The sequence below is a fragment of the Marmota marmota genome, unplaced genomic scaffold, assembly GCF_001458135.2.
Source record: "Marmota marmota marmota unplaced genomic scaffold, marMar, whole genome shotgun sequence".
In the NCBI taxonomy this organism is placed as follows: Eukaryota; Metazoa; Chordata; class Mammalia; order Rodentia; family Sciuridae; genus Marmota; species Marmota marmota.
Genome location: NW_025999880.1, coordinates 194,993 through 209,407, shown reverse-complemented (window position 1 = coordinate 209,407; position 14,415 = coordinate 194,993). Strand labels below are relative to the sequence as shown.

Here is a 14,415-nt window from a genome sequence, read left to right as displayed (position 1 = left end):
TGGTTTTCTGTATGTTTCATGTGCTCCACTGCAACAGAGCAGTGTCACTAGAAAACCAATTCAATAGTATTTGGAGCACCAAAGGCAGACAGGGATTGGAGTGGGGCCATGGCAAAACTGGTCAAACTGAATTTGCTTTGAGATCTACATCAGAGGATATGGCCTTACTTGGAAAAAGGCCAGGCATTTCCTCTTTGGCAAGTGAAATACAGCTTCAAAACTCTCACCTTGAAGCAGAGTTATAATATTTTTTTTTCTATTATTTTGGCAGGGCAAACTAAAGCTCTCATTCATTCCAACTTCCATTTTTTCTTTATGAAAAAAGCATGTCTCTTTCACACTGGACCTCTAAAACCAAACCTAACTTCCAATTACTGTGGCTTTTCTTGGCTACATAGACCAGAATTTCCCAGATCATGTTCAAGAAACAATGATATTCCATGAGACATTAAAAAGCACTTCATGATTTTAAATTCTATGATCAAATAAATTCAGCTAACACTGAGTTAAACAGTTTCTTTAATAGAGCCTTCTCTGAGCTTTTAGTGTGTGAATGTACAATGGCAACTTTTTGTTTTTAAATATTATTTTAGTTGTAGTTAGACACAATATCTTTATTTTATTTGTGGTGCTGAGGATAGAACCCAGCATCTCACACATGCTAGGCAAGCACTCTACTGCTGAGCCACAACCTCAGCCCCTGCAATGACAACTTCTAAGAGAGGCATGTCATATGCTGTATTTTTCAACTTTAATTGACCACAGACGCTACACCCTTTTTTATTGAGAAACAAGTGATCTCAGGAACATGCTATCTGAAATGCTGCTACTGGATCAACTGCCACAAGGGTGATGGTTAATCCAGGTCCCATCTCTTCCAAGTGAGTGTAGAGGCTGCTTCTCTGAAGAGACCCATTTTGGTTTTTACCACTAGCTCCTGTGCATTCTGCACACAGGGGTTTCTTGAAGAATAGCTTGTTCCATGTAAAGTTGGTTCATGGTAACTGACCAGTCAGTCTCAGTGAGAGGGACAGATGACAGTCACCTACTTATGACATGGCACAAGATGAAGAGAATCAACTAACTAGTTATTTTGATAGAAATCATAAAAGTCAACACTCAACACCTCTCTAAGGGCTGAGGAGGTATAAGGTAATCCTTATCAAAAGCAAACTTCTGCATGAAGTTTATACATTCAAAAAATGTCAGTCTGTCTGTCTTTTATATCTGAGGGCTCAAGCAGGGCTTGTCTCCTGAATCTCTCAAAGAAGGCCTACATCCACATCACATTCAAAAGAGGCATCACAGGAAGAAGCTGATCACTTTCAGATTTCAAAGCTCTATATGAAAAGATCTATCTGAACACAGAAGATGAAAACAACACAGAGATCCAAAAAACTAAAATTAAAAACAAAAAGTTGGAACAACTTTCTTTTTTCTTTTTTTTCTTTTGGCAGTGCTGGGCAAGGCAAGCACTCTACCAACTGAGCTATATCCCCAGCCCCCCTGGAACAACTCTCTGAATTGCCATATTGCCTCTTTCCCCCAATATCCTGCTCCATCTTCAAGAGAAGATAGAAGTGTGCTGAAAGCACCTTATGAGAAATATTAAAGTGTGGAAGAGGAAATGATGGGGAAATGAGGAAGAAGGAGATACTGACCAAGCACCAAGGCTCATTTTCATTTGAATTCATAAAATCTTTATACTGAGACAGATGAAGGGGGTGTCGAAGGGGGAGAAGAAGGGAGGAGGCAGGCACAAAATGCAGGACTCTAAACAGTGAAGAGCTTCTTCCACTTCAGTGAAACAAAACCCTAGGGAATGACAGCTGCTATTGTTTCTCCTCTTAGGTTACCTCTTTTTATGCTCTATTATAGTAATAAAATTAACTACCAAAGAGTCTGGGGATTTTTAATGGTGAATGAAAGAGGACAAAATCATCATATAAAAGCTGATACAAGGCAGTAAAGAAAAAGGTTACCATCCAGGCTTTAATCAACCACAATGCATTCTTTAATTATAAATTAAAGAGATTCTAAATACAGGATTCTCAGAAAGATAGCTACCTTTCCTTCAATATCAAAAGGTTTTGGCAGAAAAGATGAAATGGTCCTTTTAATTATTTGGAAAGTGCATATCCTCAAAGGACACTTTAATGTTTAAATAATATGATTACTTAAGTCATCTGATTAACCGAGTTAATCAGATGTTTAAGTAATATGAATCACTTGTCTTCAACTACTGAAGAACTGTGTAGATGGATTCTTTCTAGTCTGTTTCCTAAATCTATTAGCTTGTAATCTAGTGCCTTATATCGAAATATCCCAAGTTTGTAAAGAGAGCTTTGCAAAGTAATGTGTCTAACACTTACCCACTGGAAACATGTTAGAGATGTGGAAAGAAAGAGGAATATAAAGCAAAGATAAAACCTTAAAATATCTAATTGGCTTACTAAGATGAAAATGAAACTTAACTATTACTCACCAGCATTTAAATGGCATTCCTTAATCTGAAACTGAAGTTCATTTTCATTGGGAATATCCTTCCATGTTGCAAGGAAGACCTGGCGTTCTGTATTGGGAAGCAGGGCGAAAGGGTAGATGTATTGTCAGTATTCTCATTTTTGGTGCCTTGCACATTTCCCCTTTGGAATACTAGCTCTTGCAATACAGCCAGCAGCAGGCTGGAACTGGAGCCAATTTTTATCTATTACACTGGTATTATAAACCCCAGATCAATCAACCCCTCATTCAAAAGCATTAAGATACACTGGGAAAGAGTTTTTCATTTAGAAGTCAGTTTTGGTTCCCTTGTTTTCCTGTTTGGGTGACTTTGGGTAAGTCCTGTGACCTTTCTGAGCCTGAATTTCTTCATTTATAATTACATCTGTCCAACTATCCCCAAAGAGCCACTGTAAAGATCAAGTCAATTAAGCACCAATATAACTTAATAGCTACTAATATAGACTAGTTTGCTTTTTTTGGGGGGGCGGGGAATGGTGGTATAGAGGATCCAACCCAGGACCTCATGCATAAGTGCTCTACCAATGAGCTACACCCCCAGCCCTTTTTATTTTGAAACAGGGTCTAAATCGGCATGGCTGACCTCAAACTCGTGATTCTCCTGCCTCATCCTCCCAAGTTGCTGAGATTAAGTGTGTGCCACTGCACCTGGCTGAAAGGCTAGTTTTTATCAGGTAGTGGTTTCTTAAACAAGGGAAGAGAGAAATGTCAACAGCCACATAGGGAGTACTAATGATTTATTACAAATTACTGATTTATTTATCTTGAGGAGGTAAGAACTTAGTACAAAGTATAACATTCATACATATTACCTCATTAAGTCATTATAAAAACAATTTTCATTTTGCAAACATGAAAACTAAAACAGAAAAAGCTAATCAGCTAGCCCATGGTCACACAGCCAATAAATGGTACAGTTAAGATCAAGTCCACGTCTACCTTTTCCCCAAACCTCTTACACTGAATCTTGGTGTACTCCTCTGATTGGAACATTCAGATACTATGTGCTGTGATTTAGAGACCAATGGCAACACAATAACAAAGTGACTCAGGCAAATAAATAAGGAACAATTATTAGGGTTTTAAGATATCCTTACCCTACTTTTTTTTTTTAACCACAAAATAACATGTATTTCTAGGGCTATGTTCTCTTGACATTCAGAGGAAGGGCAAAGGTATATTTAGCAGAAGGACAGGAGGATGTACTTACCCATTTTGCCATCTTCTACAAAAAGCACATTGAGTGGGATGAGGCAGCTGAAGTAAAAGACATCAATATTGTTTTTAACAGCCACCTGCCAGGAAACCAACAAGGGAAAATGAGGACATCAGAGGGGGCCAGGTAAGAGGGGGAAAAAAGTTGTGTGTCTAAAAATCTATTTGCTTACTTCATTCCTCTTTTGGTCAGTGAAGGTATCCTCAAATCATGACACACTAACCTATACACTGCAAAACACATCCTTTATTACACCACTGTCATAGAACTCTGACCACCTGCAACTCTACTTTTCTCCACAAGGGCCATCTTCACGGCACAACTTCTATACCTAGAATAATAATCTATTTAGCTATTTTATATAATAATCTATTTTAAATAATAATCTATTTATCTATTTTTTTGGTTGTTGTTTCCATAATTATTTCTTTTGCTGGGTGCAGTGGCACATTCCTTTAATAAGTGATTTGAGAGGCTGAGACAGGAGGATTCCAAGTTAGAGGCCTGGGCAACTTAGTAAGATCCTTCCTAAAAAAAAAAAAAAAAGCAGGGTGGGGTGTGCTGAGATGTAAGTCAATGGTAGAGTGCCCCTGGTTCAATCCCCAGTACCACTAAAAATTTTTTTCTTCAGTTAATTGTTTCTATGATTGTTAATAATAGCTGTTAGCACCTACTAAGTTTACTTACTAATGATATTAATATCTAATCCTTTTTCTAACTATCCCTTTTGAAGCCTAACAAAGTAAGTATCATTCATCTCTCATTTTACAGATGAGGATACCCAGGTTCAGAAAGACCAAGTCACATCTAGGATCATACAGCTACTATACAGAAAAATCAGAATTCAGACTTATATTTGTCTGACTCTAAACCTTGATCTTTTTTTTTTCTCTCTACAGCAACTAGCACCATATTGACTCATCTTTGTTTAGATATGTGTTTTAAAGTTATTTCTTGTTTCCTAGGTCTTTTGTTGAAAAATGCTTGTTGGGTCAAACATTGGTAAACCTGATGATTTTAAGAAGTTTTCAGCCTTTTCGTAAGCAAAGAAATGAGCTTTCCACTCACAATACAATCTTATGGGCTGTGATTTTACCAGGGTCTGCTCAATTCAGAGCATGCTGTTTTTAGAAAAGCTACAGTTAGGCACATCTCTTAGGGGCAAGACTAATGGGTGTACACATTCAGAAACAGGCAGATTCCACTGCAGCACAAGACCCATATACGGTAAGGAGAGAGAGGAAAACTGCTCCAAAGCATCACCTCCCACTGGTTACTGTCATAGTGACTTTCCTACCAATGCTCTTTGCACTGTAGGAAAGAATTTCTCTGGGCAAATTCTGTGATCAGTAGCCATGTCTATTTATCTTTCATTTTGCTCTTTTTAAAAAAAAAAAAAAAAAAGGAAAGAAGTGCTTGTCTGGTACCACTATTGTCCCTTCCCGCTTTTAGGACAAATACCTACACTTCAACCATGTGTCTCTTCATTAAAATTTTGCAATAAGATCCAAAATATCTTCTTTCTGAAGTACTTGCAGTCCTTTTACATTCTTTATCATTCATCTTCCTGACTTAAACTGTACTTTTGCTTCCTCCTCCATAACTGTCTGGTTATAACTCCTTGACAATCTTTCTCATCTCTCTCCCACAAGAATCCCTCAAATTACTTCCCTTGTAATTTTTGCTTTTAATTTTTCATTTACCAACCTTAGGAGTTTCTAAACTACATCACATACAATGCTAAGTTTATAGAATTCTCAAAAAGATCAAACCTAGTAGATTTAAGCAGAGTAACAAACGTTAAGAAAGAGGGACTTCAGACTTTAAGATGCACCAGAGCACTGCTTTCAAGGACTGATGCCAGTTGTGGGCTTCTGGGACTAAGGTATTTTCTAATTCATCTGGTACTCAGCAGAATTAGAAAGAGAACTCTTGTTTCAAATAAGGGCACCAAGAAGATTCTGAAACAGTGTTAGGCTCTGCAAAGGACATCTAGAAGAGAAGACTAGGGAAATTAATGTGGGTCACATTTAGGTCTCATGAGAAATGTGACTATCATTACTATCATCTTTGAATATAAAGCAGTAATATCTCACATTGTGCCATCCATTGCAATGTTTACTAATTTTTTTTCCCTCCCTGGTAATGGGGATTGAACCAGTAGTGTTTTACTACTGAACTACATCTCCAAACCTTTTTATATTTTAAGATGGGTTTTTCTGAATTGCCCAAGCTGGCCTCTAACTTGCAATCCTCCTGTCTCACCCTCCTGAGAAACTGGGATTATTGTGCCTGGCCCTTTGGGACTCTTCTGACAAATGGATGAAAGCCAGGAACACTCTTGCTGAAAAATGCACAAGCAACACTTTGACATGCAATTGCAGGAGTTTCAACACACCCTGAAGACTACTCCAGGACTTCTGCTCTAGAGTAATTCTTGGAGAAGTGGGGACACCCTATGAGAGGCAGCACACAAAGATGTTCAGAGCATAGTCTTGGGAGTCAAAACAGCTGATTTCAAATTCTGACTCTGACACCTGCTAGCTGTTTGACCCTGGGCAAGTAGTACTCATATAGTTTTCTGTCTATAAAAGGGAGATCACAATGGTTTAGAATTCATGGAGTTGTAATGAGTATAATTAGCTAATATTTGCACAGCATACAGAACATGCCTGCCTCCCAGTACTATAACAAGTATTTGATAAAGAAAAACTTACGCTTTTCACTATCTCCTGTTTTACTGAGAATTTTTCATAATTAAGGATAACCATATTAAACTTACCTGAATTCTTATGCTGAAATGTAGTACAACCATTATGTTAGAAAAAGATTAGAAAAGATTTTTTTTTGGGGTACTCGGGATTGAACTTAGGGGTACTTGATGACTGAGCCACATCCCAGACCTATTTTGTATTTTGTTTAGAGACAGGATCTTACTGAGTTGCTTAGTGCCTTGCTTTTGCTGAGGCTGGCTTTGAACTCTTGGTCCTTCTCCTCAGCCTCTTGAACCATTGGGATCACAGACATGTGCCACCATGCCCAGCTAGAAAAATTTTTTAAAAGCTTACTGGAGAATTGTTAGCTTAATGATTTTTTTTGCTACTGTGTCTTGATAAAATATCATCTTTTAGGATCTCCTGCATAGGTCTCTCATTGTGGAAGCATTTCAACTCTTTTACTTTAACTTTCCAAATCTGTATTCTACAGCTTTCAAACTTTTTACCCTTGCCTAGGATGCTGTTCATTCCAAGAATATATGAACTCTTCTGAATCTGACCCCTGCCTGCTTCTCCAGTCTATGCCTTCACTTCAACAATATCAAAATTACTTCTTGTTCCCCCAATACTGAAACTCACAGCTCTGTGCCCTTTTACATGTTGTTCTGTTTTTAATATATTATTCTCCTTAAGGTTCAACTGTCTGAAGAATATCGATTTAACCTTAAGAATCAGTTCAGTTTTGAAATTTCTCAGAAAGCTCTAAAGCTTCCCCACAGTACCTAGCACATATACTTCTATTATGGCATAAAGTAATTATTTTCATCAGGCTCACTCATATTACAAAGAGCTCTGTGAGTGCAGGAGCTGGTTCTCATTTTCACTAACATACTGCCTAGTGCAAGAAACATTTGCTGCATGAAATTAAGGGAAAGAAAGCAAATGGAATGAAACTCTGGTCTCTCAACTCTTCCTCTGCCTCTTTGGTATGCACAACAAAATCTCACCAGTAACACTGCTCATTAGGCACACACATGGATTTTCAGTGAGGCAGAGATAGAGGGGATGGGATAATGTGGAGATTCTTTTGGTTTTGAATGACTGAGCTACAATAATATCTGCACATTAAGAAAGAAGAACATTGGTAGTAGATCATAAACCAAGGAATGCTAGATTCTCCAAGGATATTCCAATCATTATTTGGGTATTTAGGCAAAAAAAAAAAAAACCAACAGAAAAACACAGTACGAAGCCAGTTCAGTTCCAATCCTGATGTCAACTACTCTTTAATAGAACTGAATCAGCCTTAAAGAGGAAGAGGGGGAGGGTGAGAGAGTGAGAGAGACAGACAGGAAGGGATGAGGAAAGGGGAGGGAGGGGGGCAGAGAGAAAAGAGTGGAAAAGAAATTAATGGAGCTGTTTTCTTATTCTACAATTCACTATCCCAACGGGTTCAGAATAGAAGATATAATCCAGGCACTCTGGAGAACTACTTCTGTGAGCTTTAACATAATTCCTAGTTTGCTTATGGGAAATTAATGATCACATATACATCCAATTGCCTACTTAATATATTCACTTTGATAACTTAGAGAGATCCCAAAAGGAATATGTCCAAAACCAAACTCTTGATCTCTCCTCTCCAACCCCAAGTAGAACCTCCTGCTATCTTTCCAAACTCAGTAAATAGAATACTACAAAGCTTTTCAATGTCTCCCTACCTCTGCATTTGTCTCTACCCATCCCCTGCAACTCCTACTTCGCAAACCCTGGCTTCCCCAGGCTGTTCTCCACATAGCACCCAGTGAACTTAAAATGTAGGTCAGCTCATAAATACTCCTTGGTTCAAATCTCCAGTGACTTCCCATCTCATTCAAAATAAAATCACAGTAAACAACTGCCTATAATCTGGCCATTACCTCTGATGTCATGTTTTCGACCCTCCCTCATTAGCTCCACTCAGTCACAGCAGTCTGCTGCTCTTCCTTGCATACACCAGGCATGCTACTACTTTTTGCATTTGCTCTTTTTTCTATCTGGAATGTTCTTCCTCCAGAAATCTACATGGCTTTCTCCCTGCCTCCTTTAGGTCTTTGCATTAATGTTCTTCCATGATCAATGTATTTATAAAATTGCATCATTCAATCTCCAACCCTAGGAGTTCATACCTCAATTCTCAGCCCCCTCCATTGTCCTCACTACCATGCAACATACTTTTTTGTTTGTTTGTTTATGGTTGTCTCGATGCAACATACCATTTCCAACCAAGCACAAATTCTAAAAAGGAAGGGACTTTTGTTTACCACAGGATTATTGGTTTCTAGAATAGTGATTGTCAGAGAGTAAATACTGAATATGATCATACAAGTTTTTTTTTTTTATCTCCTTTGGCTTTTGGACAAGATGTGAACATAGTTTAAAGGTTCCAAAAAAGGTTTCATTTTTTTTTTAAGTGTGCTTCCCTTCCCTTAACAGAAGAGCAAAGTATGGACACATTGGAAGGAAGTGAGTGTGTGAGTGTGTGTGTGTGACAGGATTTTAGATGCTTAGCATAAAGTAACCCATCATAAAAACAAAGGTTTTTTGAAGTTCCATGAAGTAAATTCTATCATGCATCCATGTTTTTTTTTTTTTTTTTTTTTCAATTTTTTTTTAGCGGTAGATGGACACAATATCTTTATTTTATTTACTTACTTTTATGTGGTGCTAAGGATCAAATCCAGTGCCTCACACATGCTAGGCAAGTGCTCTACCACTGAGCCAGAACCCCAGCCCTCTATGTATGGTTTCAAAATGTGTTTCTCGCTTTACCTCTGAATAAAACTAATGCTCCATTAAAATGTGCCTTTGTGTACTCTTTAGCTTCAAGTGTCCCTACCATGGTGGGGCATGACCAACCAATGGTTCTTAAAACTGAATGGATTGAAATTGGCATAAAGAAATATATAGAACAGAAAATATTGTGCCTTTCTTGAGCAGTAAGTAATATTTCCTGTTTTGGTTTTGTCTTTGTGTGTGTATGCACAACATGTAAAACACATCTGTTACTGTAAGCTGCTAAAAGGCATAAAAGTCACAATACTCACAAACCAAATTAAAAGAAGTGAAGAAACAGGTTCAAAGAGCCAAAGAACAGAAATGTACACCTCAGCTTCCACTTTGAGGGTACCCAAAGCAGACCATAGATGATACCAAAAAGATGATCACTTAATCCTCTGTTCCTCTAGTATGTCACGTGGAACATGTAACCATAACAATATTAACTTGCTTCTCAGGGACATTAATAGGAAGAGCAAATAGAAATGATTAGAAAGCATTTTGAGACGAAAAGTGGCTATAAATGCTTAATAATAATAATGTTTTTTAAGTTACTTTCAGTTGCTGCTGAGTAAAGAACAGCCTGTCAGCTTTAGCCTGTACCCAGCAATTAGTTTCTTTCCATAGTAGAGGAAGCATGCTGCAGGAGCTGCAGCCTTTTCACGGGGGCACAGCTGGAGATGAGCAGGCTAAATTAACATTCTAACCTTGTTTCATATACTCAAAGTATTAGAACAAGGTATGAGACGAACTCAGTCTCAACTTTGGCAAATAAGACCTCTAAGCACACCTCTCACTGCAGGTAACCAAAGGAGGCACCAACACAAGAAAAACCTAGTCCAGCAAAACATGGCTCTTCTTGAGATCCTATAATCTACTCTTCCATGACGTCACTTGTGACCTTTCCAAGTCTCTGAAGAATATTTTTTTCTTTTATTCCTCCTCTCCATTTAGCTTCTGGAAAGATTATTTGCAGGCTGGTCCAAGTTAGGACCAGGCAGTGACGCCAACCATCCCCAGTTCTCTGAGGAATGATGATTCAGATGTGGTTTTTTTTAAGCACCACACAGCCTAGTCAACAGATTCTAGGGGAATGGTTCTGAGTGACAGGTTTTTAATGGCACTGAGTCCAACTATGGGATATATGTCAGCTGAGATTCAAGCAGAAGTGGCCCTTTCTACTAGCTACTGGAGCCTAATAGACGTAGAGAGACTATATCTAAGTACAGTTTAAAAATATAGCAGAAATAGTCATGAAACCCTCCAAAGAAAATGTCAATTTATTTTCCTTCTGATGCTAATTAAGTTTAACCTGAATACTACCTTTGATTCAATTCCAATGCTAAAATTCAAACAAGAATTCTCGATGTTTTTTCTTACTTCACCCATTAGATCAGGTGGATTGCATGATAGCTGAGCAGCCCTCAAATAGTATCAATCTGCTGTTCATTTCAACTAAAAGCCAGACCTGTTCTCAGGACATATTAGGGCGTTGTTTGCTATTAAGAGTATATGGACAGTGAGGGCTGGGGATGTGGCTCAAACGGTAGCGCGCTTGCCTGGCATGCATGTGGCCTGAGTTCGATCCTCAGCACCACGTACAAAACAAAGATGTGTCCGCCGAAAACTAAAAAATAAATATTAAAAATTCTCTCTCTCTTTAAAAAAAAAAAAAAAAGAGTATATGGACAGTGAAACCCTCTATAGGAAAAAACTGACGGGTTCCTCTTCTGATGGAAGCAGTGGTTCTGTGTCCCTCGGATGACAGTCCCTATGGGGCAACCACATGCACATCAGCATTTCAAGTTTCCATTTTTAAAGCCTTCAGAACCAGAAAGGAAAGCCTTGAACAGGCCTCCAGATGATCTCTACAACTCTTAAATCCTCTGGCAGCACATAATTATTGGGCTTTAAAGACACAATGAACAAAAATGACTTTAAAAAACAAAAACATAAGGAGATCTTAAGGTCCAATCTCTTTGCCAGGCCTGGTGTAATCCTCTAATCCCTTTGCTACCTATAATCCCAGTGGCTCTGGAGGCTGAGGCAGGAAGAACTTGATTTTAAAGCCAGCCTCAGCAACGCAATTGGGGGCTAGGGATATAGCTCAGTTGGTAGAGTGCTTGCTTTGCATGCACAAGGCCCTGGGTTTTAATCCCCAGCATTCTCCCCGACCAAAAAAAAAAAAAAAAAAAGGTGGGGGAGCTGGGGATATGGTTAAGCACCCCTGACATCCCCCCCCCAAAAAAAAGGAAAAAAAAAATTCCAATTTCTTTTAGTAGAGCTTTTTTTTTTTTTCTTTTTTAAATTGGGATTGAATTCAGAGGTGCTTTAATATTGAGCTAATCCCTAGACCTTTTCATTTTTTATTTTGAGAAAGAGTCTCACTAAGATTGCAGGTGTCCTTGCTAGGTTGCTGAGACTGGCCTCAAACTTTTGAACCTCCTGCCTCAGCCTCTGGGAACATAGGCATGCACCATAGTGTCCAACCAGCAGGCCTTATTTTCAGAGACGAACAAAACCCAAAGGATATTGAAATTGAAATTCTATGACTCCTCCTGTAGTCCTTACTCTGCCATGAGATTTACTTAATTTCAGTCTCAAAAACTTTCAAGTAATACAGACTATGAACTAGAATGTATGTAGATTAAATTAGAGAATACCAAAGAGAAGATTAATATTTTTAAATGGCATGGATAAGCAATGATTTAAGATATGCTTTATGGACTAAATTTGTCAAAATTCTGATTTGGGCTGGAGTAAATTAGAATGATAAACTCCAGGGCTGTCCACTGGGAGAAGTCCAAAGCACAGCAGGGTTAGAACTACTGAAATCAAGTTATGTAACTCTTCCAGCAGCTGGCACTAGATTCTCAAATATAGCTTTAGAAGCAACCCACTGGTAGTCATAACCTCTGAACTACAGAAGGTAGGGCTAAATTCACACACATCAAGTCCTAATACAATCTCTAGTCTATGGACAGTCAGCTAGGCGCCAACTCATTCCCAAAGTAAATTTCATTTTAGGGGGTCTCAACTTTTTACTCCTTGCCTCTTAATTTATAATCACACCTGTTTCTATCAAAGTAAACTTTCTTGGAGAAAGCAAAGAAAATCTGTAGTTGGAAAATGTTAGGCCATTACCTTTTACTTTTTACACAAAACGTTATATAAGAAATTTTTTTTTTGTAGTTGTAGATGGACAGAATGCCTTTATTTGTTTATTTTTATATGGCTCTGAAGATCGAAACCAGTGCCTCACACATGCTAGGCAAGTGCTCCTGCCACTGAGCTATAGCCCCAACCCAAACATTATTATTTTTTTAAAGGCAAAAACATTACCTTCTGAGTACTATCTGAAAAAAAAAAAAATTGTTTTCTTAAAGCAAAGAACTGAGCAATGAGATAAGAAAATATTACTTAATCATTTAATTCCAAAATGATTAAGTAATATTTTCTTTAGTCTCCAAACCATAACTGATTATATTTGCCAGCATCCCTGCTTCTGTTTTTGTTTTTTTGGTACCAGGGATTGAACTCAGGGACACTCGACCACTGAACCACATCCCCAGCCCTATTTTGTATTTTATTTAGAGACAGGGTCTCACTGAGTTGCTTAATGCCTCACTGTTGCTGAGGATGGCTTTGAACCTGCAATCCTCCTGTCTCAGTCTCCTGAGCTGCTGGGATTATAGGCATGCCTGGCTGGTTTTTCTTTTTAAAATCAGACTGACATCTACAAAAATGCCTTTTCTTAAACTTGGGCTTTCCTGAAGTGGAATAAAAGGAAAAATAAATTCAGACTGAGAACATTTTCATTATAATCCCATTTGATTGGGCTGGGGTTGTGGCACTGGGTTCGATCCTTAGCATCACATAATCCTACCTAAATTTTAGGTCCTCAATTCAGACGGAAATTTGTTCTATAAAACCCTAAAATGTACACCAAGATCTATAAAATCCTAAAATGTAAAACTAAGATCTACTACAGATAGAATCTAAAGGAAGACATATTTTAGCTCAAGTGAACAACTTCTTAATAGGGTTTAACAAAGATAGAATGGTCCATTTTAGGATAGTATTCATGTAGATGCCAACTTGCCAATCAACTTAAATGTAGGGTAAATTCTATTAGCAATAGATACTGTTTGAAACAGACAATATTAGAGGTCATTCTTTCCAACCATAAGATTTTGTATTCTTCATATGTACATGCTCACATGGATTAAAGCTTTTCAAAAGTTTTTTTAATATATATATATATTTTAATTATAGATGGACACAGTATCTTTATTTATTTTATATGTGGTGCTAAGGATAAGCCAGTGCCTCACAAGTGTGAGGCAGGCGCTCAACCACTGAAGTACAGTATCAGCCCCTAAAGGTTTTTGTTTTTTTTTTATGATACTAGGGATTGAACCCTGAGCCTTGTGCATTCTAAGCAAGTACTGTATCACTGGACTGCAGCCAAAGACCTCAAAAGTTTTATGAGGGGGCTGGGGCTGTGGCTCAGTCGAAGAGCACTTGCCCGGTGTTGAGAGCCACAGCCAAAGGGGCCCCAGCAAACTTCCAGCTGCCAGCAAACTTCCAGCTGCCCGCTGATGATTGGCTCACAGCGGCCCCAGCAACATCTAGCTGATTGGCTCCTCTGCGGTGATGCTCACTGGACTATTTCCCTGCCCTTTCAGACCACGGAGCTGCTCATTGGGGGACTTTTTTTGGCTCCGCCCACGTGACCCAGCCAATCGGCCTCAAGAGCAGGAGGATTGTGGGAGGTGGAGAGAGGCTTGTGTGGGAGAGAGAGGCTTGTGGAAAGCCGGTGGTGGCAGTTGAGGCTCTGAGGATTTTTCCTGAGAGGCTGTTTTGTTTGGCGTGTGTGGTTCTAAAAATAAAGTTAGTTTCTTTTGACAAGTGGCTCCTGATTGTGCCCAGCCAGACTGCGGCATTTGGTGGCTCGCACGGGGAGCGACTGAGGGTAAGTGAACTGCTCGCCCCTGAGGGCAGGGCAAGAGGATGGGTAGCCATTTTAAGATTCTTCTTTTGTTATTTTGTTTCACTTTTGTTTTAAGTTGCCTGTCCCTGGAGATGTGTAAGATGGAAGAAAAACCGCTCACATCTGAGGAACAGATAGGGAGAAAGGAC

General features: G+C 38.7%; 1 protein-coding gene across 5 annotated transcripts in view; it reads right to left on the bottom strand.

Moving 5' to 3' along the window:
• Nucleotides 1-14,415, bottom strand: part of Ap2b1 (adaptor related protein complex 2 subunit beta 1) — a 119,659-nt gene that overhangs the window by 8,569 nt on the left and 96,675 nt on the right. For all 5 annotated transcript variants that reach the window (XM_015495305.2, XM_015495303.2, XM_015495308.2 and 2 more), the window contains 2 exons: nt 3,734-3,818; nt 2,486-2,572 (listed from right to left, as the gene is read on the bottom strand). In XM_015495305.2, coding sequence (XP_015350791.1) covers nt 2,486-2,572; nt 3,734-3,818 — 172 coding nt within the window. The remainder of the gene's footprint in view (nt 1-2,485; nt 2,573-3,733; nt 3,819-14,415) is intronic.